This window comes from Aptenodytes forsteri, unplaced genomic scaffold (genome assembly GCF_000699145.1).
Source record: "Aptenodytes forsteri isolate BGI_AS27 unplaced genomic scaffold, ASM69914v1 Scaffold11, whole genome shotgun sequence".
Lineage (NCBI taxonomy): Eukaryota > Metazoa > Chordata > Aves > Sphenisciformes > Spheniscidae > Aptenodytes > Aptenodytes forsteri.
This window is the reverse complement of record NW_008794155.1, coordinates 1,007,069-1,024,669: the sequence shown is the minus strand read 5'-3', so window position 1 is coordinate 1,024,669 and position 17,601 is coordinate 1,007,069. Positions and strand designations below refer to the sequence as shown.

General features: G+C 38.4%; 1 protein-coding gene across 1 annotated transcript in view; it reads left to right on the top strand.

Annotated features, from left to right (window-relative positions):
- Positions 1-17,601, top strand: part of ARHGAP15 (Rho GTPase activating protein 15) — a 373,794-nt gene that overhangs the window by 65,644 nt on the left and 290,549 nt on the right. Inside the window, exons 5-6 of the mRNA XM_009279645.1 lie at positions 3,073-3,160; positions 9,363-9,452. Of these exons, the coding sequence (XP_009277920.1) occupies positions 3,073-3,160; positions 9,363-9,452 (178 nt within the window). The remainder of the gene's footprint in view (positions 1-3,072; positions 3,161-9,362; positions 9,453-17,601) is intronic.

The window sequence follows — 17,601 nt, the reverse complement described above, 5'->3', positions numbered from 1 at the left end:
CGAGTCCGGGTGGCACCTCGCTGGGGCTCTCGGGCAGCGGCTTGCAACCCTGACCTTAACCTTGTAGCTGTGGCCGAATTCACGCAATGTCCTTGTTAATTCTAGCCGGGTCTTCTCTGCACGCTGATATTTATGGCTCTTTATACAGACAGAGGACGGGTAGTGGGGATGCGTCTACTCTGCGCACGCTTGGTCTGACTCCTCCTGTCGCTTACCTGAATTTGCTGTTCAGCGGCTGGAAGTGATTTCTGCAATAATGCTGGTGCCGCACAGCAAAAATTGGAATATTGTGAGCTGACTTTTCCAAAGAGCTTGAAAACCTCAGGTCGCTGCATGTATCCCATGAAATACAGCGTGTGCTCATCTGTACGGAGACTAACATACCTTAAATCATATATTTTTTGTTAGTCTGACTGATGACTTTATGGACAATCTCGTAAAAAGGTTGACTAGTTTATATACTTTTTATCTTTAGGTCACAAAAGTAATGAATTTTTGATTTTAAAATGTCACTTTTTAAATGAAACAACTGTAGAATAAAAGAACTGGGGAATTTAAATTTAGGGGAAAAAAATCTTCTCGCAGATAATATGGTGAAACTGAGTTGTGTTCTTATAGATTCTATAATTCCTATAGTCTCCTGCAAAACCACTAAATTTTCTTATTCCTGATGGAATTAAAGCATTTTCCCCCTAAAATTCAGAATGAAAATTAGATAAAACATCTCACCTGATATAATTTAAGGAATACTTATCATTAACATTTTCTTTCTTTGTTGCTGACTTCTTATTTCAAAACCATAAATAGAAATGCCTTTTTTGTTTTTTAATGAGGTCCGGGTTGAAATGAAGTGTTTTCAAATCTTGGCAAACCTCTCAGTTTGATCAGAAATTTGAACATTTTAAGAAGATTGTGCACAAGTCTGGGACCTCAAAATGCAATTGCTGATTTATATTTCTCAGGTAGAAAAACTTGCCCCACAAATAGCTGGAGCAAGCAGCACTCTGGCTGGTAGAAGTGGCCATGACACAGAAATGTTCCTCTCCGTAGCTAACGTCAAGCATTTGGTGTAAGTTGCGTACTGAATCTAAGCTGTGTCCCAAGGGTTTTAATCCTTTGGTAATCCATATTTATCCAGGATATCCAACTCATAGGAAACTCTGTTTAAACTGGCACACAGCATGCTCGGCCACTTACTCCCCTGTGCACTTACAGAGCTTTTATGAGCATTAAAAAAAAAAAAAAAAAGAAGAATTAAAAAGAACTCGAGTTGTACTTACTAATAGACAACGTGTATTCACTACCTTGATGGTGATTCTCAGCTACAGCACTTGTTTCCTAAAGATATTTTAAAAAATAATTAGCTGAGGTTGAGTTGTTCTTAATGCTGATATGCGCAATCCACAGCTATGACCATAGTTCACATTAGCTAAGGATACAGCCTTATAGTGGTAATGAATTTAGCCGAAAATTTCAAAGTGACTTACAAACACTGTCCTTTTCTGGGGAAATATTTGCCAGTGGTCAGGTACTTTTCTAAAACCCTACTGTTTCTTTCTCTTTCTCAACGTGTCTCTCTTTATTTTTTCCCCATTAACATGGCATAAAAAATGCAGCTCTGTTTTCTTCAGACATATTCATCTCCTCTGCAGAGACTTTCTTTCACAGTTGCCTCTTGTTGGCCATATTTTAGGGACGATCATTAGATCATGCTGAGTCAAATCCTGCCCACACTGAAGTGAGTGCAAGTTCCTCTGATAATGTCAGTGGCGTTAGGGCTTCATCTGTAATATTGGTTATGCTCCTTCAGCTGATGACTGAAACATATTGAATAGGAAAGTCATTAACAGAAAAACTGCCTGTTGTTATGCCTGATGTGCAGTTTGATGGGATATTGAGTGCAGCAGAGCTTTGAGATGGATCTGGAAGCGAGCATCGCAAAGAAGACCGACAGGCTTTAAAACTCAACAAAGCCAGGTTTTGCTAGAATAAAAAGAATGCGTGTGTTTGAGTTACTTAGGAATACCTAAACAGGGAAAACTCAAAGGGGCTAGGGAAGAGAGAAGAGAGAGGAAAAAGGGTTTTTAAGATCTCCTCCCTGGGCCCTCGGTGTCCTTACAGGTAGCTCCCTCCTTTTAAATGCACTGCAACACACCTGTGAAGCGGCCTGTTTGTCATACGCACTTTCAAGTTTGTTCTAAAATGTTCAGCTTTGCTTTCACATAAAGAAAATAGTGGGTTTATGAGTATTTTTGTAAATATCAGGTGTTATGACCCTCAAATTGGAGCCTCGAACTTGAGATTTTAATCTAAAAATAGTTTTTTGTCAGACCAGATCTACCTGTTTACGATTATGCAGTGGTTTGAAACATCACATTATTATATGTAATATATATAATTACATTTTCTTCTGAATTGATTATTATGTACTTCTGCATCAGGGGACACTGTTTCACATATCCACGTGTATTTTGACTTCTCCCTGGCCCCAGCAGTTTGCCAGCTCTCTAGGGCTGTTCCGTGAACTCCTGATGTTTAATGGTTACTTAAACCTCTCTCAGATATCATTTTTATCTTCCTCGCTCTCCTGTAAATTCTTAATTTAGGGATAGGAGAAAATATCTGGGACCTTTCAAAACAGACCCTTTGCTGAGCTCTGTATAATCAGATCGAAATTACATTTTTCCTTCTGGGTTCTATTTTAAATATTAATTACCAGAAGGGCATCAGCTATTGGAGTCCTCTAAGTATATGTGAACTTTAAGCATGTGTGAATAATCCCACTGTTTTCCTGTGGTTAAGGCACCTGCGGGGAAAAGGAACATAGATAGGCTTTAAAACATGAATGAGGGGAAAGAAGGCCTTCAAGCTTTGTTGGGCCGCATTCAGTTATAATTAGGATGGTGCAACTCCATCAATATTGGTGGAGGTGCATTGCTGATATTGACTTTAGACCATTTTTGTTTCTGAAGTGAGATAATTAGAAGCCAAGTCTACAAATGGAGCATCTTTTACCTCCTGCTTGCACGCCTTGCTAATTTTTCCTTTTTTAAATTTTATTTTACTTTTAAGGAAAAGCTGGTCCACGTCTTGGATTGTTCTCACAGCTCGGAAAATGGAATTCTACAAAGAATCCAAGCAGCCGGCGCTGGCCAACCTGGTAGGCAATCAACCATCTGATATCCTCGCCTTCCTTGCAACTGTTATTTCAGTATAAAAAGTTTGGTGTTTACGTAAGACAAATTCAGATTGAGCTGGCAACCTTCAAAGAGAGCAGCTGAAGGAAAATGCCTTGATAAACTTTTAATCAGATGTAGTGTATGAGAAGAAATAGGACGTAGCATGTCCTTTATTAAGAGGTGCATTTTGAGAATAATTGCAAAGTGAGACAAATGGTGAGTGACTATCCAGTAATGTGAAGGTAACACTTTAAATTAAGGTGCCATTTATAAATGCTTTATTCTTATTCATGAAAATTATCACTAAATGCAGCTACTTCCTCAAATAATGTATTATAAAGTATGTTATAAAATGCATTAGTAATAAATGCTTAACAGATGATGCGATGAGAATCTGTTGCAAAAGATGATGCGATGAGAATCTGTTTTAAAGGATATTGTGAGACGTAAATTGTATTAAACCATGTATGTGCATCTTTAATACATGAATTTAAGTTGTTATCTACCATCCTATAAAGTGGCTTATACATTAATAAATAATAATAAATTATTTATAAATGGCACCTTAACATAGGGTGTTACCAAAGCAGAAAACATTATAAGTTAGCAAAGTGATTTTTTTATCTAGTACAAATGTGACATCTACCATATCCCTCTAACCTTCCTGAATATTTCTATGACTCCATCTAACGCAGCTAATGCAATTTCTGTAGCCTGTAGTTACTGCAAAGTGAAATTTGCAGTACCTTTTTATTGTGCCCCAAGGAAAGACGACCGATCTTAGTCTTTGGAGATGTGACAGCTACATTGCGCAAGCAGTAACGGCACGTATCCCTTCAGTGCTAGCTACTGCCGAGTTTGAGCCTGTGAACCTGAATGTGGGCAACAAAAAGGGAGTTCGGTAAATATGTGACACTGTGGGCAGCGAAGGGACAGGTTTGACAAAGCCCTGTTGTGAAAGGCTCTCAAGGCCTGATCAAACCTGCCAAATCTCATTGGCATGATGGGTGGCCACAAAGGTGCTTTCTTTGGCAGGAGTCACAAACAATAAGCTATTTTTTTTCCGTTGCAGGTGATACAAACCTTTTCTTCTATATATTCTTGATCTATCAATGCCACCTGCCATAAAATCAGCTTTAAAGAACACCTTTTCATGCCTTGCTTTTTTGGAAAGAAGATGAGGGCTGCAGAAAAATAAAAGTAGATGAAACAATAAAAGCAAATAAAGGATGAAATCCGGTACTTTCTGCCTGTGTTTGTGCCAGTACAGCTGGAAAATACTACTTTTCTGAAGCCATGAAAACAATATAGCTTGAATTAATATTTTTTCAGAATCATCTTCATCTTTCAGAATCATTCCTTAAAGTTGAATTAGATGTTATTTAAAAAAAAAAAAAGTCTCAGGTGAACTTATTAGGACTAATCTTAAAATTTACCAGCTGTCTTACACTTCTACCCTGTTACCTCTTCTCCTCTCTCTTTGCAAGCACTCACCCAAATCCCAGGAGATAAATGGACCACAGGAAATTCAACATACAGGAGACTTGATTTTGCTCTGAGACTCTTCTAGGTGGTTAAAATTTCCACTGGCTGTTTCAGGATTTAGGTACTAAAGTAGACTTGCCTGGAAAATATGACTCTTGCCCAGATCTCAATCTGTTTAACTCAAAAAATTAAGGCGTGTTATGAGAAAGGATCTTCCGAGAAGTCAGTCCCCTTTCCCTGAAGTTTCACTTCATCCCCAGTGCTCGCGATTGGTGAGATAGCATCTACTGCCTGCTGTGTTAGGAAGAACACAGACATATTGATCTCATATTTTGCTCATTATGGGGGAAAAAAATAAAAGTGGTTTTTTTTTTTTTTTTATTCCACGTTAGGTCTGAACACTGGGGCTGTGAACTCAACGTTCACTAGGTGAGAAAAAGCTGTTAAAGTTATATTTTCTGTCTATTGCATATAACTTATATGCAATGGTAAATAAACAAATTGGGTAAAGCTTGAAAACAACGAGAGCTGTCAGCATTCATAATGTTATAACCCAGTTTCCTAAACCTAAATTTCACACATCAAAAAAAGCTAAACCGGCATGTTGATCTCATCTGATAAAGCCATCTGATAAGCCAATGCTTATTTCCTTTGTAAACCAAAAAGGATTCATTAGAAATCATTTGTTTACTGATTTTTTTTTATTTTTTTTTCCAGCTGTAGTTTACTTTGGACAAAGGGGAGCTCAACCATTAATTAAATAATGTAATAGAGGCAATGTTCATTCACGATAGTATGACTTATAACAAAGCATTTTTATTGTTAGCAGAAAAATGATGTGACTTTACAAAAATTTTAATGTTCCTTTGTATTATAAAGATATTAATTAATTATTAAATACTGTACATGAAGTGAAAATTTAGAATAAGACAGCATCGTTATAAGAGGAATGATATTTCACTATAAAGGCAACAGGAGAGAGGGAAACAAAAGCACATTCTAATCATACCTCTTTTTCTGATGATAGGATAACATTTAGAGGTGATTTAAAATTGTATTTACCAAAATCTTTAATAATATTCTAATGCAAAGATCTAATAATATCTAAAAGGATTTTTTGTTGTTCCTTTGTACGATTGTAGATGTAGGACTCGCTGTAACAACTTTCCTATTGATTTGCACGGAGAAGCCTGGGATCCACAGCTTTCTGGTGAAGCTAGTGACATTATCTGGTATTATTATTAGTAATAGTTAGAGCACAACAATTAAGGCACACAGAGGAGAGATTCAGAAAATGAGCTTGTTTACAAATAATACTGAAAATGCAAGTTTGCATCCCATGTAGCTAAACCCTTATCTTTTGCTGCTGCTTTGATCATTTGTGTTCATGCTTTTGATACGTTATTTTTTAACATTCATATGAATATAACTTGCTTTTTTATTTTAAATTAAGGACATTGTGATCTAGGCGGATCACAGCTCCATTCTTTCTTACCAGGATTCAACTCTACTATCAGTTGGTCTTTCTGACCAAGAAAAAGTAGTCTGTTTATTCCCTGAGATACTTTATTCAGCAGAGGTTATTTTAACCTCAGGTTATTAGCCCGTCTGCAAAGTACTTTAGTGAGTGAAAATGCTGCTGAAATCCATATTCATGTTTAGGAAGATTTCGTTGTAGCAGATACTCGTATCAATTTACAGCGTAACCCCCTCCATCAACATTGATATAACATAATTGCTCTGACTGCAAAACACAAAGCAAGGACGCAGAGTGCTCAGGCTTTCCCAGTAACCTTAACTTACTCTCTTGCAGTGGCTCTGGGTAATGCATAAACTGGAAAGCAAGCTATGTAACAGGACAGTGTTTAGACCAGAATGAATTTCTAGGCATTTTTCCTGGGGTCCCTATGGATTTAAGCAGGGCTTCCCATTGTGTGGAGCTCCCCAGGTGCAGAAGAAGAGCTCATGTGCACGATGGACAGTTTCAGGCTTGATGGATCCGAATGGTTTTGCATGCAGTTTTCATCAGAAGCTGTGTGTGCTACGCCATACCCATGAGTCTCGTATGGTGTTCATAGGCACCTCATATGCCGTTGTGGGCAGAATCGCTAAATTCTCCAAAAGATAAGTTTTCCAGCTGATTATTGTACATAGCAGAAGGGTGTTCATCTTTCCAACACCGTGAGCTTGCATTCCATCCTTTCTGGAAAGGGAGATGCACGTACTTATACTTTTCTTCTGCTTATTACAAAATCAGAACTGTAAACAAACTCCAGATTACTACAACAACAATAAAATTAAACTGTGTGTGTACTGAGTGCACAGAGGAGTCCAAGTTCTGCTGCTGCGTATATTTTTGTGCAATCATAGAAATTAGAGATGGTAAAATCCTACAGAGCTCACTATTCCATCTTCCTGCAAAACTTCCCTGGGCTTTCCATTGTTTTTTCTCACTTCAGCGTGAAATGCCATGGCAGTTTTCCTGAGGAAAATATTCTGTAGCCCAGTATCCTTCACTATCAAGAAACTATTTCTTGTTTCTTTGTCTACGTTTTAATCTCTTCTTTTCATCTCATTATGTGTTTCCAAAATTTCTCAACTCTTTCTGCTGGCGGAATAAAGCTGCCCTTCTTTGTTAAAGTATTTTCAGACTCAAACTATCCTTTTGGGTAATTTTTTCAAAGAAAGCAAGGTGACCCACTTTGATAAGGCTGTGTTGTGCGTTCGTGATGGGCTACAGAGCTGCCTGCTCTGTGCGGTGCAGACCTGGTCATTGCATGGTGGACTCCTGGGGAGGAAACTTCCCTGGGGTACCTCCTGGCCAAGGAGAGCGATCTAGTCAAAGGAGGCACCATAGCCCTATTTATTCAAGTATAGTACTGGAATACTGAAAATTCATTTATTCCCACCTCCCCCCCCCCCCCCACGCCCCCCCTTTGTTTGTACTAATAGGTTGGTGTTTGTCTGGTTTTTTTCAGCTTTGTCACTTTTGCCACGCAAATATTAACTGACTAAATTTCACAGCGTCTTTGTAAAATCAAGTATCAATACTGCAGTTTTGATCTGTTTTTAAAAATTCAGAAAGATTAAGCTCTTGTCAGAGGCCTGGCAGGAAGTCTGAGGCAGAGTTGGGGGAAAAAATCCAAACCCTGCTCTTCCAGTGGTTTACCCACAAGAACATCTTTCTGTTTTGAAGAGCATATTTTTCCTATTAAAAAAAAAAAAAAAGGAAAAAATACACACAGAACTGTTGGTTTTAGAGGAGCTGAACCATGGGGTTTGTGGTTTACCCACAAGAACATCTTTCTGTTTTGAAGAGCATATATTTTCCTATTTAAAAAAAAAAAAAAAAAAGGAACAAATACACACAGAACTGTTGGTTTTAGAGGAGCTGAACCATGGTGGTTTTATGGTTTGGCAAATGGAGAACATAATTACAACTCCAGTACTGAAAACTGCCAGAGACTCTGGTTGCAAATTACTTGACCAGGATATCTTACTCTGCTTCTTTTAACCTAAATAGGTCCTTTTCTACCCATCTCAAAAGCACCCTGGAGAACACACATTTTTTTAGCCTTTAATAACAACATCAGAGAAATTCAGTGAGCAATCTTTGGAAAGCTGATTATGTGGTTGATGCTGGACTGGCCACTGTTAGCTTCTATTAAGTCTGTTTTCTTTATCACCAATGCATTTTTTTTTAAGGTAAAATGGCTTAAGAACAACAGAGCAGAAAAGATACATCAAGCTGATTAATTATGTTATGTGGATATTACTCCATATCTTACCCAAAAGGGACTTACTAGTGCTTTATACTGTTAACAGTAGTATTTTTATTGTTGCCCGGGATGTGCAGTAACCTAATCTACAACGGCTACTCTAAACTACACGGGCTTTGCCAGAACTGCTGCACAGGCAGAGTCCCTGGAGAAGGAGCTTAGATGGCAAACGAGGATTATTGTGCTTTACACCAACTCCCAGCAACGTAAATGATACAAGCAAACAAATCTGCTCTTTGAATTATTTGCATCCATATGGAGGAGCTGGGGAGGCAGAGCTGTGTCACTCTGGGATGCATGGACTGACATTGCGAAGTAGCAAACTGTGTGGAGCTACCCTAGTTTTGAGCTCTTTCTGGGTGTCGCACATGCCCTCGAAGCTGTTTTTTTAGGAGCTAGAAATGATCGCTACCCTAGTTTTGAGCTCTTTCTGGGTGCTAGAAATGATAATTTGTTTGGAGAAAGGAGATAGCTTGTCTTACAGATACGATGTATGTTCTTGTCTAATTTCTGTCCTTTCCAGCTGCATCAGTTTAAATTTGCATTTGGAAAACCCACAAAACTTTACCTTTAAACCCAATGGCTTTTCAAGAGGTTTTGCAAAGTAAGCATTTAAAATATCTGGTCAATGTGTATGCATTTGTGTTTTGATCTATTGTACGTTATATCAGGCTCTTTTTAAAACCATCTAATTATTTTTCAAATTACGTATCTAGTACAAGAACCTTGTTTCTGAGTTAAGACACCTCAGGAGTAGTTAATTAATAATACCAGGGAATAATGAACTCTTTTCAGTAATACCAGCAGCTGTGCTACAATAATCTGTCACTTGAACTTGATCTATTCTTGCTTTATCTGATAACTGTCCCCGTTTGTGAAAAGTCAGGCCATATTCATGGTTGAATTTTTTTCCTTCCAGAAACCAGGGTATAAACCTGAGTGTGTGGATTTGTGTGGTGCTCGCATTGAGTGGACCTCAGAGAAATCCAGCAAAAAGAATGTCTTTCAGGTAAGAGGCAAGGCATGCGTTTCATTGCTCTTTTGAGTATAAACTCTGCTAAGTTAAGAGGTAGGTTTTATTTCCTTGGTTTTAATAACTAGAGGCTGATTTAATACAGTGTTTTTCTTACCAATACAGGAGTGTAACATTTTATCAAGCATCAGTTTCGTGTTTTTCCAAGAGAAGGATTTCTGATGACTGAGTCTCCTAAACATTTGAGAACCTGTTGATTTATTGATTAATGCTCTATATTCAATTTGTTTTTAAAACTTAGTAGGTAATTGCTTTGGGTTCAGGCCTAGAATCTTGACCTAAAGGACTTCCATAAACACAACTTCTTCCAACTGCTTATACAAGCATTGCTCCAACACAGTGCGGTTACTCTGTTTATTTTTATTGCTGTTCAGGGTCCTCAGATGGTGATGACCCAGGTTCATTTCTGGAAGGGGAGGGGTGGATTTTAAAAGCTTGCCTCTGTCAGGGCCAGCATAGAAGGACATGTATTTTTCACAGGACTGTACTTCATTGATGGAAAATAATATTATTTAATTATTTCATCTAAATCCCATTGAATTGAAAGGGAGGATCAAGGCCCAAGAAGATGAAAGGAGAAGAAAAGCGTTACTGCAAGGTTAACATTCCAGGATCTAGGGGCTAAAATAGTTTATTGCAACATCTTCAGGTTTTGGACATGATCCAGCTCCCATGAATATCAGTAGAAAGTTTTTTGTTTTGTTTCACTAAAAGTTGCATCAAGCCACATCAAAATATTATTGTCTATGAACTGAGTTGTTTCCCAGAGTTCTAACATTAAGAATATTTAACAATACAAACAATAAAGGGAGGAGAGATGCAGAAGGGAACATGTCAGGGTCAAGATACTGTTAGTTACCAGATAGTCCTTTGGCATCATCACCAGTGAAACATGCTGGAGGAACCAACTGTGCCTGGCTCTGGGGTTTAAGAAAAAAAAGCACCACCCACAAAAACCCCCTAAGGGACTGTACATGGCTTCTTGAAAAGAAACCTCTTTGGGTCAACTGGGTGTTGCAGAGACTTTTTCAAGGTTTATTTTTCTAGACATCTTTCTAAAGCGCATGCAATATTTAGAAATATTCCTCTTCTCCAAGACAGTGAGACTTATGCTTCTATACCCCCCACATCCTTCAGGTTGTCTTGAGACAACACTTGGAGCTTTGTCATTTCTTAGGTATTTTTAGAATAAATATTTTGGTTTTGCTGTCAATCTTCAGCTTTTTCACTTGGAATGCGATTAAGTATAACCTTAGCCTTCAGTCCTGCAACCCCCTGAGCACACTGACAGGTCTTCTGAGCTTCTAAGGTTTATTTCTCATTTTGCAGTAAGCAAAATTTCTGTTTGGAAATGCATAGTGGAGTGGTGATTCGTTGCAGCTAATACATTTCCAATGTAAAGACAAACGAAGCTCTGTTATTGATTTACCAAACTGGTTGTATGAAGACTTTGCAATGCATTTTCTTCTCACTTCTGTTAGTGTGAGGTGTAACTCCACTGAATCAGAATAATGTGAGAAAGGAAACTCATGCACTACTGTTCGAACCCATTAAAACGTGTCTTCATCAAGCCAATAAGTGAGTGGGAGAGACATTAAGAAGTAAAAGCATGTGAGGAAGGACATATGTTAAGACACATTTTGAAAAGGGATGGAGCATTGTTTAGACAGAGAGCTACAAGAAGATTATGCCAGATGGTAAGAGTGAAAGAGGAGAAGGCTTTGGCATCAGTAGTGGTGACATTTTGGGAAAGGAAAGGACTGAACGAGACTGGTGCTACATGAGCAGATAGAGTGGGAAGGGGACTAGAGAGAGAGCGAAGATTTATGAGATAGTCTGGAGGGAATCCAAGGCGAGTTCGAAAGCGGAGAGGTCAGTTTGTACCTGGATACTGAATATTTCAGGAAACACTTCTGATGATCTACTTATCCCTAGTGAGTGGGGTATAAGATTGATAATATATGTCTACTTATTCATAGATTTGTTCAAATGAAAAGAACATAGGTGATTTTTAAACTTTTTTTTTCCGACCTAAATATAGATGCATTACGTTGCTATTTGATTAAATACGTTAGCTGTCTAGCTCTGAAATGATCAGAAATAAGTATGATTATATCTTCGAAGCGTGGCAACAAAGCATAGTTGGTGGGTTTTTGTTTCATTACTTTCTGAATAATAAAACATTCTTTTCTGATTCAGAGCAATGGTTGCTTTCTGCTAATGTGTTGTACCAGGAGTAGATGCAGAATTTCGAGTTTGATTTAGCCTGGGTGCTCAGTCTGAGTTCATGAATTATAGATTAGAAATAGAAAATGACTATTGAGATTTTGGTTTGAAGAAAAAGAAGGAAATCTTGAATTTAAAATCTAAGCATATGACAGTTAATGGATGGTAACAAGAAGATGGAGTATAGGAGTATCATAAAGAAAACTAATTGGAAACATGATTGATGCAAGGAAAAAAAAAAAGAGGAAACTGCAAGTAAATGATATTCAGGCAGGAAGATTTGGGTTTCTGGTCTTGATCATGAGGTTTTCAGCTGTGTTACTCCACTCACTTTAATTGAGCTACTCCCTGTTTAACAGGATAAGTCTGATCTGTCTCTCACACTATCCAATTTGTGCATGCAATCTATTTCTGTTCTTGATGAACATATTACGTGGGGGTTTTTTCCAAGTTTTCCTTAATAGTAACTGAAAATATGCACATCTTATAAAATATAACCTTCTGATTTTCCTTCATTTATTTTATTGATGATAGAGCTAGCACCAAAGAAAAGAACTGGTTAGAAACAATTTCCCATGATGTGGGGAAACGTAGCAGTTTGCAGTGAGATGCCATGCTGTTTGTTCTTGCTGGCTGAATGACGCGATACACTAGGTCTTCATCAGAGGAGTGGTGAATAAAAGAAGATTTATGTTCAAATCACATGCTTTAAATATTTCTGCTAAGTGCTAGTTTGCTCTTTGGTGTTTAGCCTGAAATTTAAAGCACTGAGGATTAAAAGGATTACAACATAATCTTAAATAATCCTAAGTGTCATTTACAGAGAGATGGTTGTAATAACTAAATAAAACCATGTTAAGGGACGGCAGTGTTGTCAGTCAGCAACTGGAAAAGAAACAGCGCCTGTGTCACTCTGTCGTTCTCCTCTTTCCTTTATTTGGCTTAGTTTGATATTGGGTAGGTGCATTTTGATGCGGGTTATCAAAAAAGAAAATAACACGATGGGCTGCTTTTCAGTCAGTACTAATATGGCTGCTAAGGCACCAGTAACTAGGTTAGTTTACACATTTTTCTCAATATTCAATGTTTTCTGCTTCTGGTAAACTTTTCAACTGGAGTTTATTCTTTCCTCTGCTTTACTCATCCTCTACTCTAAGTCAAGCAGCCCTTTTAATTTCAAATTCAGCCCAGACGTTGTGAAAGACGTGCTCTTGACCTCTGGCTTCGTAATTCTGGAGCTTCATTAGCGCAAAGTCTTGTGGCTGTAGACTATTTCCTTGAAGAGGTTTTGGAAGATTTCTCTCAGATGATTCAAAAAAGAAAAGGAAAAATAGGAGAGGTGAAGAGTGCGAAAAAAGGTCACGAGCAGCATACTTATGAATTGGTGAAGCTGCTTTGTTCTCTTAATAGCACTATTCATTTAACTAACAGACTTTTTTTAGTTTCGCTAGTAATATTTTTCCCTGTTTACCAAGTTCATTTTTTAGAAAGGTTTCGTATAAAGAATTTCTGGAGTTCGATGCCCTGGCTCTTGCCACAGATCTGGTGTGATATTGGTTTTTGTTTCAATACACTGCAGCTGTAAGGGGTTACTCATTCATACGCAACTAAGAATTGTAAGTGTGTTTTACAAATAGAGGAATCTGTGTAAGACGTACAGTATTTCAACAGTGAGACAGCTGAAAGTACAACTGTACCTATGTGTAATATGAAAGAATTTGTCTTGCAGCTGTTTCATATATAATAACTTTTATGGTGCTGATCTGGGGTAACTCCCTCGTCCTTGAAGCTATCCAGCTTTGTCCAAGAGCATAATCTGAATGATAAGCTATTTTGTTCTACATACTGTAGGATCAACACAGTATCTGGATGCCTCCCAGGAATGTTTTAAGTCACTTGCCATGGGAGGGATCATTTTCTTTTTCGTGATCTCTCTAGAGGAAGCGCTGAGAGTGCAATGCGGAGGGGCTTGGGTTGCGATTGGTGTTTGGATTTCTTTGTATGTTTTTAAATATAAATACTGTATAGAGGAGGCAAATCTAAAAAAGCCACCTTGCACTCAGATGGATGTGAAGCTTCTGGTGGTCCTCATCAGCAGCTGGAGCATGTTCCCCATCCCAAACCTGCCCCGGAGAAAGTGCTGTTTCCTGAGCCTGAGAGTGTTCTTGCCTGCAGCTCCTACGAGGCGGGCAGTAACCTTTGCTGGCTTTGAATTAGATATGCATTAGATGGACCTGTTGTGATTTTAAAACATCTGTCCAGCATTTTGTCCACTTCTGGAGGTTACTGCTGTGATTGTTGTTTAATTTCTATCCCAGGGACCTGAATATATTATTGCCTAATTAAAAGACTTAACCATATCACACAGTTACTAGATGGTGTCAGCAAGAGGTTCTTTAAATAATAAACTTCTAATTAGTTTAAAAAACCCACAAGAAATGGTCTTAATCATCATCGTAGCGATGTTCAAGCACAGATTTTTACGTAAGAAGTACTCTGTTTTTATTGGTGGAAGTGGGAGATCTTGAACACAACATGGAATGGTGGTCTCTGTGTTGTGTTTCTGTTTCTCTCTTCTAACTGTCTTGTTAGTGACCTTACCAGAAAAGCCCCTGCCAAAAGGTTCAGTAAGACGTAATGGATAGATGTAACTCAAATACAACAAGACCTGTGAACCCTGCTTTTTTTTTTTCCTTGAATTTAGTTGTCTTTATTCTTAATTTTTTTTGTTTTGAAAGCCACATAATACTTCCTGTATTTGACAGAAATGCATACAAAATGTAGAATCAGAGCTGTGAACGGTGGAGACTTTCCATATACAGCATTTATACTTATTTCAGGATTCTGGGACCTGACTCTATTTTTATAATAGTGTACCTCTGTGGACATTTTTGGAATCACTTCTGATTTACATCTGTCAAAATATATGCTCTTTATTAATTGCCCTATTATCTTTTAATTTCTTTTAAACCAGAAGCTACAAATGAAACGATGCTTTCTTTAGTTTATTGCTTTTCTTGAGTCCCCAAATTTTCTGAGGTGTCAAGCAGTTCAGATCATGACCTTTGCTTTTGGAATCTGCTGTTATAGTAGTGCTCTTAGCATGCAAAAGTGAGCAGGTTCTTATGCAAGTAATAGTAGTAGAGCTGTGTTTTCATTGCATATCTGTATGCCAAATTTTTACTGTTGATTTTAAAAAAGAAAAGTAAGAGAGAGAGTACATAGTGTAAGAAGAAAAAAATCTTTGCGGGGAAAGATTTGCAGAAAATAGAAAATTGCACACAATATACATTCTAAACATCACATAATTGAGAAGTCACTTTGCCTTTTAAAGACTTTAACGTGACATTTTAAGGTGATAAAGAGGAAAGACATTTAGAGATGCTTGGTAATTTTATTTTTTTGTGTGTGTATGGAAAGGATAGATTTAATTGTAATGTTTACCTGTGTTGACAGCAGCTGCTCCTGAGACCCAAGGAGGTGTTCCTGGTTATTAAAGAATGCAATAGGTAGAAGCACTAGCTGAGAAAGAAAAAGATCTTCATCTAGTCCAGAATAAGCAAGAGCCTGGTAACTGGGGCATGTATATAAGCTATGGGATATGCAGTTTCACCGTCATTTCAAAAGTTCTAGGTGAGCAATGGCCAGGCTTTAACCATCCTGGGCGAATGAGCGTGTTTGCCTTCTCTCCCCAGCGTTTCACTCTTAGATTTGATGTTGCCCACATTAGTCCAAAGAGAGTATATTGAGAGTGAAATGAAATTCAGGTCGCTTTGTAAACATGGACACAAAAATGCTTGATGTGATTCATGTTTTAAGGAATGCCAGGTAATAAAGCCAGTTTCCCCTAAAAAAGTGTGATGGACAGAGGGACACGTTTCATTGCTCTTGTGATACAAGCAGTGACAGCAAAGCTTTACACCTAATGACAGGAACACACAAACTGTAAGGCCCTGGATTTCATACGTATAAGACCAGTGACACCTCAAAGAAAATGAGAAAACTTTTTTATAGTATGTACCAAAATGTTTGTACTTTGTGTTTCAAACTATATACAGTTTGAAAATAGACAAGGCATCAGCAGGAAGACGCTCTGACAGTGGTGTGCATTTAAAGGGTTTGGGAAACCAAGTCTTCAACTTCTCTAACAGAATTTCAAGGAACGCCTCCATATTTTCAACCTCTATAATAGACTTTCAAGCGTTTCAAGGAACAGCAACTTTGTTCATAAAGCTGACAAGCTGAGCAGTTAAGGTAGAGCTGCTATGAAGTTATAGCTAATATATTTCTCTCACTTTTTGTGGTTCCTGTGTCTGCTTTGGGATAACAGAAACCCCTTAGTGCTGTCAGCAAAGGCCTCGTGTATTTTGTGACTACAAAATCAGCGCAGTAGTTTGGGTTTTTTTATTAAAAATAAATTAAAATCCTAGTCACCATTTTACTGATAATGAGAAAAATGTATTATTTTTCAGAAATAGTGAAGTCCACTCCTGACAAGCAACATTTTGTTGTACCTGTCTACTTGAAGGAAGATTCAAAATTCTCAACGAAACTTTGGTTGATTTGTAGCTAAATATCATCTTAGCTAGACAGTTCCTTTTTTTCCGAGTATTGTCCCATGAAAAATTCCATGAAAATTTCACTGTGTTGGAAAAAAATCCCTTGAGAAGTGTAACTTCAACAACTCATGGAGGTCTTGAAAAGGCTTGAAAGTCTGGATGAAGAAAGCGCTGCTATGGGCACGGTGCCGTGGTGATGCTGCCTGCGGCGCTGCAGATCACCTCCGCTGTGGTACCCACTGCAGGCCACGAAACATCAGGGCAACCAGCTCCTGTAACACACCAGGGCCTGGGGTCTCACTAAAACCCAGAGAACTCCAAAATCAAATTGAAAAGCAAGCTTAAGTTTTCTGTGAAGATCAGGCTGATTAAAAAAAAAAACAAACCACTACCCATATTCTCCAAATCTGACATTTTGTGTACATAGATGTGTGTCTGTTAAAAATGATTATTATAATAGCTCACCGCACTTTTTTAAGAGCCCATCTTTTGACAGATGTAAGTGCTGATATGTGAGTGACTGTGATAGGTATGAGTGTCTGTGTATGCTCATACACATGTGCTTCTTAAGAAATCATATGAATCACTTAGCTTTTGACAGCTTTCAGAAGTGCAGATGTTATTTGTCCATCAGAAAAGAAAATATTTATTTCAAGCCACAGGCATTTTCTGCGTTGCAAAAATAAAACATAACAGCAGTTAATGCTTAATGTGAAATAATTTTGTCAGGGACAGAAGCACGGCTGAGCATAAAGGCCTGGACAAATATGTGAGCGCACAAGAAGCACCTTGTGCCTTGGATAATGCCGAACCTTACAAAAAAGCATTCCGGGCAGCTTACCCATGAGCAAAGCGTGACAGCGGAGCTGCTTATTTTTCCATCGTTTTGCGGCTGAATTCACGGAGCATTGTGTTGGTTGGGGTTTTTTTTTGTTTGGGTTTTTTTTACAGCTGAAGAAGCAAGTCGCGTTTTGTGGCTCGCATGTGAAATGGCAGTGGGCTGCAGCCTCTTGCTGCATTATTCATAAACATATTGCTGCCATCTCGTGGGCAGCGCACGAGCCGGCGCGGGCAGCGATGCGGGCAGCAAACGAGGCCGGGGCTGGCCGGGCTGGCCAGTGCCACCAGGGCTGTCCCTTTCCCCCCGGGAGGGCCAGCTCTGCAGAGGACAGCGGCGCAGGTCACTTGGCACCCGCCGTCACGACAGGGAGCAGCTTTTGAGCATCTTTCAGCAAAAATCGGTGCCTGGCCAAAACAGTTCATACTATTAACACTTATTTTAGCTGGTTTCTAAATGAGGTAATGTCTGCTTTTAGGAAGGAACAGTGCTGCTGTAAACC